This window comes from Ovis canadensis, chromosome 3 (assembly GCF_042477335.2).
Source record: "Ovis canadensis isolate MfBH-ARS-UI-01 breed Bighorn chromosome 3, ARS-UI_OviCan_v2, whole genome shotgun sequence".
NCBI classification, from domain to species: domain Eukaryota; kingdom Metazoa; phylum Chordata; class Mammalia; order Artiodactyla; family Bovidae; genus Ovis; species Ovis canadensis.
Window position 1 is genome coordinate 11,765,103 of NC_091247.1, and position 22,646 is coordinate 11,787,748.

General features: G+C 53.5%; 1 protein-coding gene across 1 annotated transcript; it reads right to left on the reverse strand.

Moving 5' to 3' along the window:
- Positions 1 to 1,204: 1,204 nt before the first annotated feature.
- On the reverse strand, positions 1,205 to 21,591 carry LHX2 (LIM homeobox 2). The gene is made up of 5 exons (XM_069580132.1): positions 20,723 to 21,591; positions 19,002 to 19,204; positions 17,684 to 18,087; positions 11,751 to 11,956; positions 1,205 to 2,099 (listed from the first exon to the last, which is right to left on the reverse strand). Exons 1-5 carry the CDS (start codon positions 20,840 to 20,842, stop codon positions 1,812 to 1,814), a joined length of 1,221 nt encoding a protein of 406 aa, XP_069436233.1. The 5' UTR covers positions 20,843 to 21,591; the 3' UTR covers positions 1,205 to 1,811.
- Positions 21,592 to 22,646: the final 1,055 nt, after the last annotated feature.

Sequence of the window (22,646 nt, forward strand, 5' to 3'; positions counted from 1 at the left end):
CTTCAGGATTTACATTTCTTCCCTATTCCCTTCTCCAGCCAGCTCCCCATCACGATGGCAGGAGGCGGAAGGGAGACGGATCGCCGTCCTGGGCTGGACTGCCCCTGCCCAATCTTGTCTGGCTGTTGTCTCTTCAAAGCAGCCATGATTTTCCCTCCGGATCTTCAAACTGGTGGGCACTGTGGGGCTTGGTGCTAGATGATGGCTGGTAACAAGAACAGTACACTGCGGCACGGCTCGGGGCAAAACATGGTAGGGTGTAAGACGCCCAGCGGACAGCTGCCACACCTGCGTGGTGCGTCTAGCAATGACAGGCAGCGCCTGGATATACACATTCCTGCTCTCCACCTGCAGAGTCCTGAGATGTCACTTGCCATTCCATGAAATACACTGAGCTCCTGCGGATGCCGGGTCCTCTGCTGGGCCCTTCAACACACCTCCCTTCACCCCCACTACAGCTGTCACATAAGGGTCATGACTGACACCTCGCTGAGGACACTGGGACCGGGAGAGATGAAATGACTTCCTTCAGCTCACACTGCTCAACAGTAGAGAGTCCAACGTCATTCGGCCTGGCTCTCATCGTCTATCCTCTCTGGATGCAAAGCTCTGGATTTCTGTGATTACCTGAAGCTTTATTAGTAAAAGAATGGAATTCATTTGGTTTTGCCCTGGTGAAGATTCTGAAATTCTGTGTCTTTCATTAGGAAAACTTGAGCTTAAGCTGCCCTTTGGTGACAGCATTCACTCTGTATGCGAACAGGCCTCCCTCCTTGCGTGACATACCCTTCCAGCCCAGAGAAGAGCAGAAGAGGCAGGTGTGATGGCCTCTGACCTTTGCCACGTTTCCAGCATGGCACGCTTATTTAATCTTTGAAAGAACAAATGCACAGATGAATGGCATTCTGCTTACACACTCCTCACTTGGTGCATAACACACATGCTGATGATTTCTTGTCTGTCTCTGCCTCCACTCTAAATTCCTTAAGGGCAGGATTGTGTCTACTTCATCTCTGGATCCCAACAAGCAGCCCAAAGTCTGAGCACAAAGAGGGACCCCACAAATATTATAAATAAATATTTATAAATTATTATAATTAAATATCAGAAAGAGGGGAAGACTTTGGAATTTATCTCTGGGCTTCAGTAAGACTTTTTCAAGTCCTGTGAATTTCACACCTCACTCAATAGCAGCAGCAACAACTAGTTTCAATAAGTGGTTTTATTACTTGTTAGATTTTACAAATTCTGATATTCGAACAGACTTCCACCTTAAAATTCTAAAACAACAAAGCGACCGTTGGAGGGGGTTTGATTTTTTTCCTTTTTTTTTTTTTTTTCTGTTTAGGACTATTCAAAGTAACAAACTTTTTTTTTCCTTTTTTTACATTTTTGCTCTGGTCATAAATATACAGAGAAAAAGAGGGAGAGAAAAAATGAACAAGTCATCCAAAGTATGGAGATAAAACAGTATTCCTAAGGCACGTGGCAGTCTTTGAAAATACAGAAGCTCTAGCCAACTTAAATTATTTGTTGTTTTTCCTCGCTCAGTCCACAAAACTGTACAGTGACACAAATGTTGTGTTGCAGATAGATCTTCCAAGTAATTCCAGTCCACAGAGCTGTGTCAGCCGGGGGTGGGGGGGCGCAATTATTTTCTTCCTCAGTTTCCAGGCGAGATCCTAAAATGTGGTTAGTTAGTTGCTCAAAGCCTCTATTTTAAAATACACTTGGAATTCAACTAAAGATAATTTCTTTTTTAAAGAAATTGTGGGGCGGGGGCAGAGGTGGGGTGCGGGGGCCGAAAGTCATTAGAAAAGGTTGGTAAGAGTCGTTTGCGAGGGGCTGTGAGGCTCGTGGCCCTCCAGGTTGCCAGGCACAGAAGTTAAGACGGACGTCACAGTCGGCAGGGTGGGGCTAGTCAAGTCTGTGAGGGTGGTGGGCGTGCTGGAGGGGCTGAGCGAGGCGTTGGACAGCTCCGAGGCCGGCCCCGACGGAGTCCCTGTCTGCAGCGCCGCCTCCGTCGACTTGTCCACGCCCGTGTTTTCCTGCCGTAAGAGGTTGCGCCTGAACTTGGCCCGGGCGTTCTGAAACCAGACCTGCGTAGGGGAGAGGGAAGGGTTGGTCAGAGGAAGGCGGGGCGGGCAGGACCAGGAGACGAGCAGAGCATCGCCCCGACTGTTTAAGCCCAGAGATGCTAATGGGGGTTCTACCAGAATAGGGGTGGGGGTGAGGATTTATTTAAAAGTCTGACTAAGGACTTCTCTGGGGTTATCAGCCTTCCAATGCAGGGGACACACGTTTGATCCCTGGTTGGGGAGTCAGGGTCCCTTATACCTTGGGACATTAACCGACCTCCCCCCCGCCCCCGCCACAGTGCTGCAACTAAGACACAACATAGCCAAATAAATTAAAAAAAAAAACAAAACATTTTTTTTAAAGGTCTGGCTGGCAATACTTTGTTCTTAACACAATAAAAACATCCTTTCCTCAAACTGCCTGTAATGGGGGTCTCCCCTTCTGTTAGAAGATTCCAGAGCTCAGCCCCACTCTCCAATATTGTAGCCACTAGCCACGTGTGGCCACCCAGCACTTGAAATGAGCCTAGCCCCTAAACAGCTGGTCTGTAGCTGAGAACCATGTATCAGAATAGTAGAACCCTATCAGAAGGAGGTAGAATATCTCAATGGTCACTTTTATTTTCATGAATATATTTTCTATTGGACAAATTGGGCCAAACAAGATATAGCCTTACAATTAATTTTACAAGTTTCTTTTTGTTTTAACGAAGGTACTGGGGAATTTTCCATGTAAAATTATGTATGTGGCTCAGGTTGCATTTCTCTTCTGTTCTGAAAGATTCGCACAAACCAAATTTCCATCATTTTTCACCATGGTTGAGAGATTTTTCTCAGCAGTCGATTTTAAGCAGGCAAAAGATCCCACAAGTCCTTGCTGGTACCAATTTTCAAGTTTTTCATGGTAAGTCTGGGAAATACCAGAATGGGTGTAAAGAACACACAGGACTCAAGTCAGTAAACAATACTGCTCCTAATCCCCGCCACCATCACTCAGAGAAGGCACCCTGGACCACTGGGTTTCAGGTCTCCGGGCAGAGTGGGAACAGCTGCCAGATTAAAGATCCCCCTCTCCCAACCTGCCCTCGTCCCAGCGTCCTTCATGGGGGAGGAGAGAGCAGCTACTGAGCTTGGTATGAAAAGAATGCCCGAGAGAGAATATGGGTTTGCTTTCATTTTTCCCTTGGCGCAGACACAGGCACACGTCCACGCCCACGCCATTGCACACGAGCCTGTACACACGAAGCATCAAAACTTGTCCACAAAGCAGCACCCCCACCACCAGCAAACTGCACAGAGAGATCCCACTGTACCCTCAGGTCCTCAAAATGCTTTGGGAGAAGCCTAGATTCTCTAGGGGGGGTGGGAGGTCATAGCTTGCAAAGAAAAAAAAGGCCAAAGGGCTGGGCGCCTTCACTTCCCTTTGCGTGAGGAAAACACTCGCCAGAAACCTCCCCATAAAACAAAGGGGCTTAGGGAATTTTACAGATTCTGGGGTGTCCAGCTGCATATTTCCAGATGTGCCTGCATTTGCCTGTCTTCCCTGTGTCTCAGACAGGGATGGGAAGGGCCAACTCCTGGCCCCACCCTACCCTGGGGTCCACCCCAGAGAGGGGGGCCTGTAGCCTCCAACCTGTCTTTTTGGTGGCCTGATACCACTTGGGCTCAATTTAAAAGCACAGCCTCAAGAATCCTGGGGTAAGGAGAGAGATGGCCACTGTGAAGTTGGGAAACAAAGCTCTCTCCCATGCATGCTGGCTCTTTCCAGGAAGAAAGCACATTTTCCCCTGGCCTTCTGCCCAAAGCAAGCCCATCACCTATTCTGGGGGCTCACAAATAAGGACAGTGCTTCTAAGACCAGCCTCCAGAGGCACTGCTTGGGGTGGGGGCTTCTTCCCTGCTCCCACCCACAGAAATCTGCAGAGGTGAGACTATGTGTCTGTCTGGGCCAGAGAATGACCAACAGAGAAAATGATGGAAGAAGTCCCCAGACACCCTCAGAGAGAGACGACGACTCCCCAAAAGTGTCATTGCAGACGGGGGAGACAAAGAAGGCTGGAGCCTTGATGCTCTTGCCATCATCCTATCCTAAGAGTGTGTGGCCCCGTGAGTGCCCTGTGAGTCTGACTCTCCAAGCAGTAGCAGGAGCAGGAAGCCCGGCGGGGGGGTGGGGGTGGGGGCAGTGCATCGCCCATTGGTCTGGGGTTCCAAGCCCTTGGGAAGGGCTGGAACCAGTTAGTTGCTGGCTGTTTGCTATTGCTCCCGCGTTGCCCCTAACAGTGGTTTGTAAACAATGACACCATCTTTCACAACGGCCTTCTCTGCTTTACTGGATCTGAGGCACTGGGAATCTGGCGGATGAAAGTCAACAACTCAAGCAAAAGCCAGTTGCCGTGGGGGTTTATGTGGAGTTTGTTTCTCACCCTAAGCCAGGCGTCACCAGAATTCTCCGGGGTATTTTTTTTAATCCCCTCCCAAGAGGATATTAGAACAGGGACCCTGTCTAAGCCATCTTCATGTCCCTGGGGCTATCACACAGGGACTGGCAAAGATGAAGAGTCAAGTCACATGCACTGAGTTAATAGCAATACTAACAGATAACATTTACAGACCTCTTTGTGCCAGGCACTAGTCCCTCCTCTAACATGCACCATCACAGCTTATCTCCATGACAGGCCAAGTAGGGGGCTACTGTCATTATCCCCATTTTATAGACTGAAAACCAGAGAGGAGGCTCAGAGAGGCAGTCACTTGCCCAAGGTCACACGAAGGCCAAGCGGAGGTTAGGATTCAGGATGATCTGCCATTAAAAAGTCCATACTCTCCCTGCCACATGATCCTGGGTGAGTCAGCACGTGAGTGAATAAATGAATGAGTGAGTGAGTGAATAAACAGAAGCAACTGTAATGTAGTGGAAAGCGCGCAGGTTGTAGCTTCATAACTCCAGCTGTGCTTCTGCCACTGACCAACCAAATGACCTGTGCAAGTCTCCTACCTTGGGGTCTGCCTCAGTTTCCCTGTCTATACAGGACGGGGGCTGGTCCACACTACACCATCCCTATGGCCTCTTGGGGGTGCTAACAGGCTGCGACTCCAGGGCAACCACAACAAGGAAGATGACCTGCTCTACCCACTCAGCCCTCCCTCTTCATCTCCCGGGGCGGGGGCGGGGTGCCTCAGTCGGTGCATAAGTCCGAGGTGAATGAGGTAGCCCACATGGCTGCGTACCCCCTCCTCAGATACCCACTGGCCCTGCAGGCTGCGCTTTCCCTCACAAATGCCCTTCTTCAGGATTCTTTCATCAAGGAGGCCAGGAGGGCCAGTGGGAAACCTTCTTTGCCCCACAAATCCCCTTCAGAACCACCACTAAGGAAACCAGCAGGAAGACCAAAGCTTCAAGCCCCGAAATGTCCACTGGCATTTTTTCATGACATGAAAACTAATGGCTGCACCCAAAGCATCTGACCAAAGATGGGACAAGTGGAAGTCTCCTCTGTCCATGGAATTCTCCAGGCAAGAATACTGGAGCAGGTAGCCATGCCCTCCTCCAGGGGATCTTCCCAAACCAGGGATTGAACCCAGGTCTCCTGCACTACAGGCAGATTCTTTACCATCTGAGCCACCAGGAAAGGGATGAATGTTACATGAGGTTAAAAAAAAAAGAATAATGAATCATATCCTCTGGTATCATAACTTCACAAAGCAAATAACAACGACCAGTATTATCCACTCACAAGGCAATGGCCAAGCAATGTTCTAAGCATTTCACACATGTGAACTCCAGTTAGTGCCATATAAGGTTGACACTAATATTATGGTCAGGCGAGGAGAATGAGGCCCACAGTCCAGCCAAAGAGGCAGAGCTGAGAGGTGAGTCCCTGCAGGCTGGGCCCACACCCCTATCCACGACTTGGCCTCCAAACTGTACACCTGGACTATTGGTTTCTTGTGTCCTCATAAGGGTAATCTTCCCCTCTATTTTTCTAACCTTCCTGTATGGTGGGGCTATTTATAAACTTTAAAGAAAGTTTTCTTGAAAGAACAAAAAATGTGAGCAGTGGACATCATGGCCCCTTGATCCCAGCTCCAGGGCTACAACTACTTTGCTGCGGGGCCTTGGACAAGCCCCTCTACATCTATGGGTTTCAGTTTCCTTTCTTCTAAAATGGGAGATTCAGACCAAATCATCTATAAAATTCCCTCCAACTTCAGCTGTCCGTTACCAGATCAAACACTCCCTATAGTCCTGCACAAACGACGGGCAGAACAATGTTCACTCTCCCCATCTTACAGGTGGGGAAGCTGAGGCTCGATGAACTGAAGTCCTAGTTTAAACCTCACCTTCTCGGGAAAGCCACTCCTGACTACCACCCTCCCCAGGTCAGCGCCTCACATTTATGCTCTCATTGCACCCCTATATTTTTCCACCCTAGCAACTTCTTCTATTTTATTTTTGTCAAGAGTTAAATAAGAGCTCTGTGGCCAAAAACACTTAGGAAATGTTGGATTAGACAGCGCTGAATCTCCTCAAGAGTTCTCAATACGTGGACTAGTGCCAATGTCCTCTGATCACCAAGAGAAGAACACAGTCAGTCTGTAGCCTACTGCAAACTTATTTGGTCCTGGAATCACTTAAAAGATATTTTAACTATGAGATATTTCACATATATGGAAAAATATAGAGCTCAATCCTATCACCATTTTAATTATTTATACACTACCTCACTGGACATTGTCTCCCCTCTGGACCATACAGTTCCAGCCAGGCCTGTTCACCGCTGGAGTCACCGCTGAATACTCAGTACCTAATGCCCCGCCCAGAAGATGGCAGCTCCGTGTACGTGTTGAAGTGAATGAACAGAGGAAAGCTTGTATCCTCGGGTCTTGAGCTCTCACATAGGTTAGTGATGACTAATGTCATCTGAAGAATGTTTTTAAACTGTTGATGGTTAAAATGTATTTTCCTTCAAAGTCACACCCGGAACCCCTAGGGAGACCCTCACCCATCCAAATCCATCAGCTCACCAGCCCCTTCCCCAAGTCTACGGCACCTTAATATTCTGTCTTCCTGACACCTCTCCAGGAGAAAAGAGAGGCAACACGGAGGTGCATGGATGTGCTGAGGAGTGGTCTCCAAGAATTGGTAAAGCTTAACATCTTAATAGACCTCTGTCCAAGGGGCCATTCTGTCTCCCAGTCACTTTGCTGACTGGTGACAAGTATTAAGGCTGTCCTGCTGTTGGTAGTGACAATTCTGAGCACATTTTATGCCCCTAGGGCTTTACAACAGAATTCCCACTTGCCTACCAAGACAGGGCATCCACGTCTTCCCTAGTCTCCCTTCTGCACTGCTGCATTTGGTGCTGCCCTAATAGCTTAGACAGTAAAGCATCCGCCTGCAATTCAGGAGATCCAGGTTCAATCCCTGGGTGGGGAAGATCCCCTGGAGGAGGAAATGGCAACCCGCTCCAGTATTCTTGCCCGGAGAATTCCATGGACAGAGGAGCCTGGTGGGCGACAGTCCATGGGGTTGAAAAAAGTTGGACACGACTGAGTGACTAACACACACACACTGCTGCATTCAGCAACTAGATTCAAGGGGAGGGGGCGCTGAGAATCTCAATCCCTATACTATGCTATATTGGAAAAGCTCTGGAATCAGACCAATCCTGGTTTGATTCCTCTCATCATTTATTAGCTGTGAGACTCAGTGCAAGGATTTTAGCCTCTCTGAACCTCAGTTGTCTCATCTGCAAAATGAACATCATTAAACTTTTAAAGGTGTGCAAAAGGGAATGGTAGCCTGAACCGTGCTAGGTAAATGTGTATGAAATGTAGTATGTATTGAGTCCCTGATATGTACTTTATAAATTACCCATCATGTCATCTTATTTACTCCTTGCAACCACCTAGTGAAGCATTGTTATCATCCTCATTTTATAGCTGAAGCTCAGAGAGGTTAAGTCACTTGCTCATAACCATTCAGGGAGTCAGTGGGAGGACTGAATCTGGACATCATATCAGCTTCAAATTCTGGCAGGGATACTGCACCCCAGACCCACCATATTGATGGTGCTTATGTATTATAGATTCAGTAACAGCCCAGAACCCCACCCTACATCATCTACTTCTGGGAACACAGCCTCAACCTCAACCTGCCCCACCATGCAGACCACAACCTGCAGGGGGCACCCAAGGCCTAGCACCATTAAGCTGGTGTAGCCAGTGATGAGAAACCATTTCATGGGCACCTACTTTGTAGCAGCAGGCACCATGCTGGAGCCTTCCCATTCATTGTCTCAATTCTCAGGAATTCTCAAGGGATGAACTATTATTATCTCCACTTCAAAGACAAGAATTCGGGGTCTGAGAGGAGACGTTAAAGTGTCCAAATCACATTGCTGCTATGTCAGAAAGGTGTTATCTTTCAAAGCCCCACGGGCTGCTTCGCCCCAAACTGCCCGCAGCTGGCCCATCAGTAGTCAGAACACCTGGGAGAACCCACCCTGCCAATACTGGTTCCTATATCCTCAAGTAAATCACTTCATCTCACTAGTTAAGCTTCTTATCTGCAAAATGAGCAGGAAAATATTAAGGTAAGGGAGATAGATGACTGACTGGAAAGACAATGCTTCGCAAACTGCTGCATAATCATGACCCATTGTGCCAGTAGGGAATATGAAGGATTTGTACAGGAGATTGGGAGAAAGGGGAGGAGGGAGAACAGTGGTCCAATGTGCCCTTCAGGTACAACTGTCCTCACCCCAGCGACGTTCAGGCTCTAAATGATACTCAGAGGCAGTCTCTGCTGGACTGGCTTAGAGGAGGAGCAATGCCCATTGATCAGATGGGCCTGGATTTGGATCCAGCTCTGCTACTTATCAGCAAAGTGTGACCTCGGGCAAGTGAAAATCATTTGGGCCTCAGTGTTCTCATCTGTACAGGGAAGGAGAAGGGATCATGATGCCTGATAGAGAGGACTTGATGAGTAAATGTATGTCACAAGCCTTTTAACACATAGGAGACACAGGAGACCACTCAAGCATGTGCTGATCAGTAGACATACCATAACTGCCAGTGGCTCTCTCTCTGTCAACTAGCCCCATGTCCTGGCTCTTACAAGTCCCCATGTGGAGAGGGCATGCAGGTGCTAACAGCCCTGGCTCAGGATTCCAGGGGAGGAGGGGCAAGCCTAGACCCAGGTCACCGAGGTGAACCTTTCCTCACACACAGGGTAGGTAACTGGTCTCTCCCCTGGTCTTCCACAGAATCCCTCCCCTCCCAGTTGATCACACTGTGGGGAAACTAGTCATGGGTCAGTCTTGACACCTAACAGCTGAAATTTGTCAGGGCCAGGGCTGTGGCTCATCCATCTCTGGGTCCCCAGCGCCTGATGTCAATAGGTATTTGGTCAGATGAAAGGTAACTATGCTGGAAATGGCAATGCACTCCTAAATCAAGCCACCTGCCTTACCAAGGCTGAAAGAGACTGGCTCCTCACTCCACATTCAGACCCAACTACAGGTGCTTACTCTTTATTTCATTTAATCTGGATTAAGTGTGGAGATGTGTGTGCCCTAATGGTGCCCATTTTACAGATAAGAGAGCTATGGCTCAGAGAGAGTAGTTCATCCAAGACACACATCCAATTGAGTATAGGGACAGAAGGGAATCAGCTCTGCCTGACTTAAAGTCCCTGTTCCTGCCCCTGCCTGCTCCAAGGGCTTGATTCAGGTATCCTTTCCATGGAAAGGTGAGATTCACCAATTCACCATAAGGGCATCTTAGAAAGAAACGACTACTAACCAGAGAGAAGGTGGCGGCTGCAGGTCCAGTCCAAATTCCCCCAGGGCTGAGGAACAGAGGGGGCGCCAAGGAGGGTCCTCTGATCTAACCCCCAAAAGGAAAAGTCCGAGGGAAATGGACCAGCAGGACCCGAGATCCCAACGAGCGGGGACGCGGCAGGGTCCCCGCCTCTTCTCGAGCCCCGGCCAGAGAAACCCTTGGGCATCGCGGACCCAAACGCAACCGCACGGCTAGCAGAGCTCTGGGGGGAGGGAGAGAGGGGCGGGCCTAAGAGGCGCAACGGCGTCCCATTGGCGGGCCCTCAGATCCCTCCTCTACGTCACCGAACCGGCGAGACCAAGCTGCCCCAGACCCCACTCCCGGTGCGCCGCGCTGGGCGCCCGAAGTCCACGGTCTCCGGAGACCTGCGGATCCTCACCCGCGCCACAATCCCATCCTGCCCCCTCTGTCACCCCCCCCCCAAATTTTTTTTTTTAAGTCCTAACAGACTCGCGGGAAAACTTAGTGTGGCTTCACAGCCTTCAGGGTCATCATCAACCCTCACCTACCTACCGGTGTTGCCACCCACCCCCGGGTCCTCAGTCCTCAAAGACTTGGGGGCTGGAAGTTGGGTCAGACTGGCCTGCACTCAAATCCCAGCACCACCCCTCCTATTATGAGACCGCAGACTGATCACTTCTTCTCTCGATTTTCTTACCTCAAAACGTGCGTTGTTATCGCTACAATCACATGGTCTGAAGAATAAACTGGTTAAACTGGCTATAAAGGGAGATATTCTCCCACCTTATTATACAGATGGGGAAACTGAAGTCCAGCCACCAGAATAATCGTTTATACTATTTAATATGTTAACTGATGAATCTAGTTAATGTTACTCTCACCCACCATCCACTGAGTGGTAAAGTGCCAGCTACCGTGATAGGCACTTACATTATCTCAATAGCTCCTGTAATGTAGATAATTTTTGTGCCCATTTCATACATAAAGAAACTGAGGCTCAGAGGGGTTAAGTGATTTAAGGCCGCGGATCACGGAAATGAGTAAGAGGAGGAGCTGAAGATTTAAAAATTGGTGATCCAGGACACTGTCATGAATTTGGGTCACCCTGGACTCCCCAAAGGAGGTTCTTAACATCTTTGAGGGGATGGAGCGACCCTCAGGAAATCTGGTGAAAGCTCTGGATCCTCTCTATCCAGAGAGCACGCTCACATACAAGCGCAAGGCTGCTCAGTTTCAGAGGCACCCATCTACTTCCACCCAGGGGATCTGCCCTAACCCCTCTCCCTTACCAAACCTTGCTTCTGGGCGAGTCTAAGAAACAACAAAGAAACAGAAGGAAAATCCAGAGAGAGACAGAAAGAACGAGAGAAACTAGAGAGAGCAAGTGAGGAGCAAGCAGCAGAAGGAGCAAAGGGCTAACAGCAGTTGCCTTGGACAGGCATCGTTGTATAAAGGGCCAGGGCGGGGAGGGGAGCTGTGGAGTTATCTGAAATGTTTGAACCTTTTACAACATGAACATATTTGTGTGTCACTTGAGTAATAAATAGCAACTAAGAATTGCTTACAAAAAAGAAAAAGAGGCTGTGTAGACAAAGACGACAGAGGGACACACAGACACAAAACAGAAACACTGAGGAACAAAAACTGGAGGAGAGAGAAGACCTCAGGGTAAGGGCGGAGTGGGGGGGAGGGTGCTTGAAATACAGCCAGAGATAGACTGAAAAGATGGAGAAAGAGAACAGGGAAAGATAAAGAGATAGGCGGACATAGAACGCAAGGTCCTTTCGCAGCCCACAGCCGCTGTGGGGTTCCACCTCAGGTCCTGACGCCACCGTGGCCCCCACCCTTAGCCCCGGCCCGGCTGACCTGCAGGACCCGCTTGGTGAGGCCTGTCTTTTGCGCGAGCTGCTTCAAGTCCTTGGCGTCGGGGTTGTGGTTAATGGCAAAGTAAGACTTCATGGTCCGAAGCTGGTGGTGCTTGAAGGAGGTGCGCATGCGCTTCGTCTTCTGGCTGCTCGGGTACGGCTGGTCTCGGTCCAGGTGCTCCGCGTCGTTCTCGTTGCAGCTCAGGGCTGGGGAGGGAAGGCAGAGGCCAAAGGTGAAACTCCTGGCCCAGCCCCCCCACTACACTGCCAAGTCCACACCCACCCCACGCTCCGCCAAATGTTTCTAGCCTCAGGACCCCACTGCGGGTGCCGCACCCCGCTGAGATGGAGATATTATCCCATTTTATAGATTTATAGGGGAATTTGAGGTTGAGCCATCAATCCAGGGTCTCTCAGCTAGGAAATGCTGGATTCAAACCCAGCTCTAGGAAATTCCAAAAAACATTCTGAGCCATCATGTTACAATAAAAATAGTAATGACAACAACTTCTCAATGACATTCAACTCCACAAGATGTGCTAATGGGCTTTACATGCACATTTTCATCCTCAAAACAACCTTTTGAGCCAAGTATTATTTCCTCCCTTTTTACAGATGTTAAAATTGAGGCTCCTAAAGGGAAATCACTTGACCTTGGACACAGCAGGCCCATTATCTTCCCGATTCTCCCCGAACTCCTAAGGAGAAATGCAGTCTGCAGTCTTCCCTGCCCCTTGCTCCCACACAGTGTCAGGGGCAGGCGCCTAGAAGTCACAGACTTACACTCACGTTCCAAACCCTCCACTCACTTTCATCTCTCCGTTCCCACACCCAAAGTACTACAGGACCCCTTAGCCCTGGGCCGGAAGCGCTGGGCTGGAGGTTGGAAATTGTATTTTATAGCTTCATCCTCACCACTCCTGTGAGGCAGCCACTTCTCAGTTTTACAAACGAGATGAATGAGGCAGATAGGTAGAGAGGTTAAGCGATCTTTGGAAATTTCGACGAGTGGCACGTACTTAGCCAGTAAGGGAAGGAAGTTGGAGGAAGAAATGAACATGTATTCCACACCCAGGGTATGCCTTTGGCCCTATATACACGAGGTGGGGTGGGCGGGTAGGGGGGAGGGCTTCACTACTGCTCCAAGAGTTGACTATTGCTATTCACCTCATTTTAAAGATGAGGAAACTAACACAAACGGAAATGAAGCCACACCATTGGTTAAGGCTGAGCCTAGATTCAACACTGCAGTTCTTGCCTCCTTGCTGTTTCTTTCCCCTACACCACAAAGGCTGGCAAAGATGAAGCATGACTCTTTGGGGAGCGTGTCCCTATCCAGAAGGGGCCCAGCTGGGGCTGCCAATGCCTGGAAGGCACTGGGGGTGGGGGATAGGGATGGAAACCTTGGGCCTCAGAAAGTTGCTTAGCAACCTGGTGGCTGATGGGGACATGCAGGACCCCTCTCCAAGATCCCCTCAATACATCCTGAGCCATCCCACATATAAGATCTTAGTTTGGGGAATGCCTCATAGGAGATTAATTCAGTCCCCCCTAAAGTGGGCAGCTGGGAATATATCTCCTGTTTCATCACATGCCCATAATAGAGCTGCAGATTTAGCAAATAAAAATACAGGTTGTCTAGTTAAATTTGAATCGCACATAAACAATGAACAATTTCTTAGAATGATATCTGAAATATTGCATGGGACATATCAGTACTGAAAATTAATCTGTCGTTTGCCAAAAACTCAAATATTGCACGGTATACACTTCTACTAAAAAAAAATTATTCATTGAATTAAAATTCAAATGTTGTGTGGGATACACTTACACTAAAAAAATGTATTTTTCCTTTATTTCAAAATGTTGTAAGAGATACACTTACACTAACAAAAAAAAAATTATTTGTTGCTTACCCAAAATTAAAATTTAACTGGGAGTCCTGCATTTTATCTGGCAATACTACCTCAGAAGCACTCCTGCTCCCCTGGTGGCCTACTCCTCCCCTGCCCAACTGAGGAGTAATGCCTTGCAGAAAAAGTGTGCAAGATGCAGGTCTTATCCCTAACCTTGAAGTTGTCAGCAAGGGGCTACACTTCCTAAAGGCCCCTTCCCACAGGCAACCAGGCACCCAAGTTCTCCAGCTGGGCTTTACTCTCACTGAGGGCACCCAGAGTAAAGAATGGGGATCCAGCAATTTAAAGGGGATCAGAGAATGACTCCAAACGGGATCCATGGAAACTGCCCTGCCCCCTGCTGTGGGGAGAGACCCACTTCTTGCCCCTAGTCCCCAGCTCCACAGGGGGTAGAGGGGATGGGGGGGGTAGGGCAGGCCTCCCCACAGGGGATCTCTGGGCCCATTCCTCTGCCCAGCCCCTGCCTGGGCCTTGCTGCTGTTAATGAGCTCCATGGGGACCCTGGCGCCCCACGCACCCAAGGGACGTGCCCTGAGCTCGGCCTAGATGGTGGCGGGGGGGGGGGGGGGGGGGGCGGATGGTGGTTGGGGGAGGGAGAAGGAAAGGGCAGAGAAAGGAGAAAAAGAGACAGATGTAGAAAAAAGAGAGAATGGAGAGAAAAGGAGAGATGGGGGCGGAGGGGGGGATGGGGGAAGATGGACAGAGCCAGGAAAAAAGAGGAGAGGGAGAGAAAAAGAAAGCAGTGGATATGGAAGAACCAGAGAAAGACAGCTACAAAGACAGAAAAAAATCAGGAGAGATAGAGAGAGAGCCAGAGGGGTCACCAAGGCCCAGAAATAGTAGGGATGCAGTGTGGTGAAGGGTCCAGGTTAAGGAACTGAGTCCCGGTCTGGGGCAGGCCGGGTCCCTTTGGCGTGGCTTTTTCAAAGCCGTTACAGGCTGGGTAGGGATGAAAAGGGGAAGGAGGAAAAAGGAGGGGAGGGCAGAAAAGAATTCGGCCCAAGGTAGGGAGGCCCAGGCAGGCCAGCAGCAGGGGCAGGGAACTGCACTAGGGGCAAAGGAGCGGCTGTTGGGCCCAGATTCGGTTGCTGCCCCAGGTTCCGTCACTCTGGCCCCCAGCTTCCCGGCCCGGTGGAGATTCCCCAGGATCGGATCCGGGGAGGAGCAAGGGGACGAGGGGAGGGGGAGAACCAAGCTTTCTCTCTCTCTCTCTTTTTTTTTTCCTCTCAATTAGGCCGATTCAATGGAGCTAAAGAGCTCGTAAAATCATGAATAATTTACTCGTGATCTGTTATTAACCCATCGGGTTTCGAGCTCTTGTCGCTGGGACTGAACCTGTAATCAAATCTGACTTCGCCTCATTTTACTAAAGACGAGATTGTAGGTTCAATTGTCTAAATAATGGATTGGAATCAAATCAGTAATTACGCCGCCAGGCGCGCGCGCGCACACGCACACACACACGCACACACACACACACACAAACACACAAAGCTGGGGCTGGGGGAGAACTGGGCATCCGGCCGGTCCGCGCGGGACTCTCGTGGCCGCGGCGCCCAAACTCGGACGCAAAGCGCAGAGTCCGGGGCCCCTGACCGGCTCCGGCCGCCTTGCCGCGCCTGGGGCCGGGGTGGGGTAGGTTTCAGTTCCGCCTCCGGGACCTGAGCTAAGATCTCGGATCAGAGGGGCTGCCAGAAGAGGGCCAGCCGCGGCGGCCACCGCCCCGGAAGGACTTTCCGACCCTGCGGGCCCCGCCGTTCTAACTGTCCTTCCCTAAGCGAGGGCCGGGCGCACCGACGGCGCCCCCTCCCACTCTGCCCGAGCTCACTGCCCGGTAGTAAGGTGCCGCTGCTCCTCCACCGACTGTCCCCCACAGAGATGAGCTTTCCAGGGGGTTCATGTGGCTGGGCCCCTGGGTGTAGAACACTCACACCAACAAGCTCGAGTCCTCACAATCGGAATCACGCGCGCGCGCGCACACACACACACACACACACACACACACACTTGCCCGGACGTACCACCAAAATCACACGCTCCACAGGGCCCTCTTTCCAGTCCCAACAGCCCGCGGCCCACACTGCGGCCCTTTCTCTTCAATGGGAGCAGGGAGAGGAGAGGGAGGCCTGGTCGGGGAGGCGCCCCCATTTCTCAGTCTAGTCCCGGAGCCCGGAATAAGCAATCTGCGCAGCCACGGGCAGCGCGCCTTGCTCGGGTTCCACCAGCTTCGAAAGCCCCAGCCAAGGCCAGAGATACGAACACCAGAATGGAGAAAGAGACAGGAACTGAGAAACTTGGAGACACACGCAGAGAGACAAAGGGGGGCCTAGAGACCCTAAAGGAGAAAAAAGGAGACAGGGACCAAAGAGAAAAGGAGGAGAAGGCATGTGTGGGGCACACTTGCAGAGGTGCCAGCTTCTCTGAGACTCAGCCTCCAGCCACATCTTGCTCTGAGTTGCGCGGCCTCCTCAGGGAAGGTGGAGGAGCAGCAAAAAGCACAAATAAATCACTGTACCGTCTACCTTTCCATTGCAAACCTGTCTGCCCAGGGAAAACATAATCCCGCTCCCCACCCATCAGGAGCCCTGTGGCCCAGCCCGCCTGCTGCTTTCTACTGGAGGCCAACCGCACTTGATAAATAGACCCCCTTTGTTTTGGAGAACCAGATCTGGACTCAGGATAGTCTGTTCAGGGTTGAGGGTGACCGAGGGATGCAAGTTTTAGAAAGCCGCATCTCTTACAGAGCTTTCAACAAATCTTAAATCTGCCTTGCAGACCTTGCTGCAGCCACCTCACCATTGACCAGACTGGGGGCTGTATTTTCGTCCCAGCTCCACACACCAAGACATGCCCCATGATCACCCAACAAACAACTTCGTTGGAGCGAACAGAGGACCCCCACCCGCCTATCATTCTCCACCCCCTGCCCATGCCAGCTCAGATTTTTAAGGATGAAAATAATCCTGACTTCTTCCCCACCACAGCCCTCTCCGCACAGTTCAGGGGTTTGGTTTTGTTTCCACTTGCGCATTAGACTAAGGGGAAAAGGAGGAAGAAAACAAAGTCTCTGAATCCGATTCTGCCGCAAACGAAAGAAAGAAAGTAATTGCAAATAAACTCTATCAAGTTCAGAAGCCCAGGGAGTCATAAACCTTCCCGGCCGTGCAGACTTCGGGCAGATGTTGACGGGCCTCAGAACCGCTGCAGCTGTCCCGAGCTAGGAGGGACGTGGGAGGGGGCAGAGCCTCTCCCGGAACGACCCAGGGTTCAAAGACGCCGGAAATGCGAAACAAGTCCTCCACCCCAACCCGGCGCAAAGCCAGGCCTTCCCGGTCTCATCCTGGGGCGCCGGCTTTGGAGGGTCGCAGCTCTTATCTCGGCGCCCCGCTGTCACCCAGAACTCGGAAGAAGAACGGGGGGCGGGGAGGGCGACGGAGACCTGGTGGAGCAGGATGATCGGGCAGGACACTACAACTCGCTTTCGCTCAAGAGGCTCCTGGGCCCAAGTTTCCCGAGCCTGCCGCCCACAGCACACTTTACACGACCTGGCCGCAAGCCAGGCCAAGCTCGGTGGCCCCGGGCCACCGCCAGTCCTTTCTCTTGGGACCCCCGCCGCTCGGCCTCGCTCATCCATCGCCCCAGATCCTCTCCCTCAGCCACACCAACCTACAGCCTGTGTGGTGTCGGCTCTGCCATGCTTTCTCGATACTTGGACTTTCTGCTCAGCCAAGTGGGTAAAAGGCCCAAGACAAAAACCCTCTAAAAGATTCCTCGGCTTCGAGGTACTGCACCGGGAGCATCCAGACCACTCCAGCCGAGGGCGCACAGGCTGGAGCGCAGGGAGCTAATGGCGCTTCTGCCAGGTCATCTGGTGGGCCTGGGGAAGCCAAAGCCCAGAGTGCCCAGAGTGACAGAAGCAAACGTGTACAGCACACTGAAATTCACTTTGCTCTCAGCCTCGGACTCCGTGCACCTTCCCTCAACCCGTCGGGGCGCGCTCGCGGCTCCTCGCACTCACCAGCGTTGTAGGCGGCCAGATCCGCCCCAGGCCCGGGGCTCTTGCGCTTCCTCGGCCGCCCCTTCTGCACCGTGCCCACGCCATTGTAGTAGGGAAGACCCAGAGGGTTGGCCCCGGCTGCACCCAGCCCGGCGCTCTTGGCCGCTGCAGCTGCCGCAGCTGCAGCCGCCACGTCGGCGTGGTTGAAGTGCGCGGGGTACTCGCCCTGCAGCAGCGCCTCGAAGTGCAAGCGGCAGTAGACCAGGCTGTCCTTCATGCCGAAGTGGTCACCCGTGGTCAGCATCTTGTTGCACGTGGTACACGTGAAGCAGTTGAGGTGATAAACCAAGTCCCGAGCTCGCATCACCATCTCCGAGGCCGAGATGCCCAAGTGGCAGCGGGCGCAGCGCTGCACAGAGAACCGCCTGTAGGGACCATCGAGGGAGGGACTGTGGGGACACACGGTTGGGTACCCCCCATATCCCTCCTCCAGATACCGCTGCTACCGCTGGCGGAAATCCACTCAAGATGGGCAACCGGGTCTTAACGTGGAGGATGCGGCAAGAGGGAACTAGATTTTGGCCCAGATCTGGTCCTACCTTGTAACATAGTTTCCCTTAACCATTTCCGTGTCTACAAAGGCTTTACTTTACCCAGAGTCTGAGCAAGCCCTAGGAAAGCTTTGCTGGGGAGTAAGGGAAACTTCCCATTAATCCCTTCCTCAGTCTCTACCCCTGCCCTCCACACCAGTGCCTGGGCATCCTACAGACCTTTGTTAATTCCTAGGAAAGGGAGACAGGGAGAAAAAGACAGGGGCAGGGGAAGGGGAGGTGGGGTTGAAATAAGCAGACCTAACCCTAAACCAGGAGAAGAGAACCAAGGAGCCTGGAGCCTGCCTGTTAGTGATTCCGGTTCTTCAATCCTGACCAGCTTTCACTCCCATCTCCAGGAAAGACCCGGAAATGCACCCAATCTGATCCCCAGCTCTCTCTCCAACTTTGTTCCACACCAGTTCAGACTGCCTGGGTCTGGGGGTGCCTGTTTCAGTTCCCCCCAGTTGACCCAAGAAACTTCAAAGGGAGAAGGGTTCTCAACTCAAGCTTATTTTTGGTCTAAACTAAAAAGAGGGCAGCTTCTGCTTTTCTCTGGGTCTCCACCGACACTTCACAGATCTTTCCAAGAGTTCTCTCAGATTTGTTGCTTAAAAAGGATGTCAGTCAATTTGTACTGGCTTGGAGAAGGGGTGAAACTACGTAGGGAACCCTCCCTTGGGACAAGACTGGATCTGAGACCAGGGGTCCTGGCTGCCCCGGGAGGTGGGTCCCGAGCTGGGGGCTACCTGTAGTAGTCTTCCTTGCAGTAGATGCTTCCATCCTTGCTGAAGCAGGTGAGCTCCGACTCCAGGTTGAGCTTGCACTCGCAGCACTTGAGGCAGCGCATGTGCCACTGCTTGTCCACCGCCAGCAGGTAGTAGCGGTCGGAGATCTTGCCCCCGCAGCCGGCGCACAGCGCAGCGCGGTCACTGCTGATGGACGGCATGGTCTGCGGAGGGAGGGAGGCGCGAGACCGCAGCGCCTGCGTCAGCCTGCGACCCCACCGCCGCCGCGCCGCGGGGAAACAGGCACGCACCCGCGCTCCCTCGGTGGCTCCAGCTAGCCCTAAACGCAGCGGGGTGGCTGCCAGGGTGTGTGGTGGGCTTCCTCCACGCCAAAAGGCCCATATCCAAGGCACTCAGAACCCAGGTCCGCCCATGCAGCCCAAGTTGGTCGCAGGCCAGGGACCGGCTGCTGGCCTGGATAGACCTTCCTCCCTACTTTCCTCCCTTCCTGTCCCCTCTGCTCTTTTCCCGAAGGGCTCTAGCTTCGTTGAGGGACTGGGGGCAGTCGTGGCTACTTCAGCCAAGCCCTCCAAAGCTGTCCCCAAACTGTTTCTTAAAGGAGCCACTCTGCTGGGTCCCAAGAAAAGGGATAAGATGACCATTATAAAAGTCACCCTCCACCCAGACTCCTCTCCAGAGACTAGGTCGAGTTCTTGGCCCCTAACCCCAGTGATCTCTGAATTCTTAAGCCGGAGGCTTAGGCCAGGGCAAATAGCGCGCGGCTACCTCCTCGGCCACATTGGCTGGGGCCCTCCTAGGTCCTGAGAGAGGGTGAGTGGGGTGCACGGGCACCCTCAAAGTCTCCCAACGCAGGACAGGCCCAATCCAAATCCTCTCCTAACCAAACTGACAGGCTGAGTGGGTACAGCTCCGGAAGAAGAGCTTGGAAGCAGAGGCACTGGGGCTGCTGTTCTCGCTTTCCAAGCAGAGACACTTCGCTGCTGCTCCCTACTTCCTTGGCCTCTAAAGGTCACTGCGGGGCCTGGCTTGGGCAGTGTCTGTTTTTCTGGCCCCCAGGGAGGTCGGAGGCAAGGAATTGGCTATTTGGGGCTGGGCTGGTGGAGCCAGGTGTGGAGATTCGAATGGACTCTCTTTCCACAAGAACCAGGCCAGAGCCTGAACGGCCAGCCCTAACCGGGCCGAGAGAGGCCAGCCAGGAGGCCCGAGATGCGAACAACGAAGAGCGCTGGCCTGGAAGACTTCGACCTCTGAAATTGCGCTGGGACGGGAACCCCGATTGCCAGGAGGCGGAGAGTAGCTCCAGTCGACTGGCTGGAGACCCCGGTGCTGCCGGGTTGTTTCGTCCTTCCCCGCGCCGAAGGCGGCCAGAGCCGAGGGCTGGAGGAGAGCGCAGGGTTGACGACCAAAGAGCCCCTTGGAGTGAGAAGAGAGCCATTGGGCCGCGGGTAGGACTTCGCTCCCACTTCGGGAGAAATGCTCTCTTCCACCTTTAGGGTCTGAAATTTCGGTCTCAACCTTGTTTCCCTCCTCCGCCCCAGCAGCGGGGTTTCCCGTGAGCCGGGAGCTCCGGGCCTTGCATCCTGTTCGCAGATCCCCAGCGTCCAGTCCCGCGCGGCACGAAGGACACTCCCCAAAGTGCCCCCAAACTTAGGAGAGCAAAGGCGCAGACCGATCCGGCCGCGTCCCAGCTTCTGGCCCGGACCCCGCAGCCGTGCGCCTACCGTCTCCGTGTCGCCGCGGTCGATGGCGGAGCTGATGGCGGGAGCCTCGCTCTTGGCCCTGCGGTCCATCTCGTCGATGACCCCGTGCACCTCGGGGCCCGACAGGCTGTGGAACAGCATCGCGGCGGGACCGGCGGGGCCGGGGGCGCGGCTCCTCCGCGGGAGGGCTTGCCCCCCGCCTCAGCTGCCTGGCGCTCCCCGCGCTAACGGGCCCGGTGCATCGCCACCGCGGCCCCGGCCCCGCCCGAGCTCGGCTGTGCCCCCAGGCCGGGCTCTGGGCCCCGGGCGCCCGCGGGCCAGGACGCCTCCCGCCGAGGCGCGGGGGCAGCTACATCGTGGGGCGCCTGGGCGGCGGCGCCAAAGCCAGGGTCACAAGGGCACGGGGCGGGTGGGGGAGGAGGTGGGGTGCGGGAGGGGGCAGGAGACCAGGGCAGAGGTCGGCCCCCGCCGCGGGCGCTTTCACGCCGCGGGCATCGCCCGCCCGGCTTCAGCGCCCCGGGCGCAAAACAGGAGCGCAAACTCTGCCCGAGGCGGCGACGGCTGCGGTCGGGGCTCACTGGGGAGCGACTAGGTGCCCGCGGCGGCCCAGCTGCCTGGACCTCTCCCCTCCCCGGGGTGTGCCCCCAGCCCAAGGCGACCCGCTTAGGCGCTGGGTCGGCTATGGGAGTAGGGGTTTCTCCGGAGCCAGCGAGCCGAGCGGAGACACCAGGAGAATTGAAGAGGAGGAGGAGGAAGAGGAGGAGGCGGAGGTGGAGGAGGAGGAGAAAAAGGAGGAGGAGCAGAGTGGGAGGAGGAGCCGCCGGCCGCGGGCCCCGCCGCGCGCAACGCTCTCCAAGAGCGCGCCGAGCCCAGCCCCGGCTCTGCAGTCCGCGCCAGCCAAGCGTCCGCGCCTTTTCTACAGCCGCGCCTGACATCACGTCCTGCCGCCGCGCCATTGGCCGCCCGGCACCCCGGGCCCCGGCAGCGCGTGCTCTGGGAAGGCGGGAGACCCGAGAGGGAGGGGAACCGCAAGAGGAGGAGAGGAGCGAAGAGATGGTGGGAGCTGGTGGGCGAGGCTGGGGGGCGGGGGCGGGAGCCAGCGAGGGAGGAGGGGGAGCGCGGGGTTTGGAGTTTTAAGCTACAGTTTGCTGCGATTTTCTTCGGGAAGGAAAACTAAACCTTCTCTCCCCGCCGTCTCCATCCTAAGAAGGCGCAGCCGCCAGAAGATGCTTGAGGAAGGGCTCCCTCGGGTAATCCCCTCGGCCCGGAGCCGCCCCTCGGGCACCGGCTGTGGAGGCCTGGGAAGACCAGCCTGAAGCAGAGCTCGGGGAGCCTTCGGCCGCTTCCCGCCGAGTCCTGCCTTCCGCCTGGGCTTCGCGCCGCGAGGCTGCGGACTGCCGCGCAGGCCTCCCGCGGACCCGGCTGAGCCATAGCGGCAGGAACCGGCGGGAGCTCTGGCTCCCCGGGAGAGCGGCCAGTCAGCTTACCCTGGCTCCAAGCGAGCTACGGCCCAATTAATGGCCCGGCATGTAGTTCCCACTCTCTCTTCCCGGTCTCTCTCCAACCTGGAAGAGTGAGTGTGAGCGTGGCTTTCCGAACTAGAAAGGCATGGGTTCGGATCCTAGTTCTGCCGTTGATTGACTTGCAGTGTAAACTTCGGCAAGTGACTTAACTTCCCTACGCCTGTTTCTGATCTTTTAAGTGAGGGACAAGAAAGCCCTCTCCACATGGATGTGATGAGCGAAAGAGATCACGAATGTAAAATAACTGGATCATAGTAGGCACTTAGGAAGTTCTTTCATCACTTCCTTTCCTCTCTTCTTCCCTTTAAAAACTTTCCCGCTCTGAGCTACATTTATCAGTGAGGTTCTTAAAAACCACAGGCCCATTGCGCTGTCCGCTGGGTGCCTCATGCCACAGACCAGTTATTGAAGGGCATCCTTCC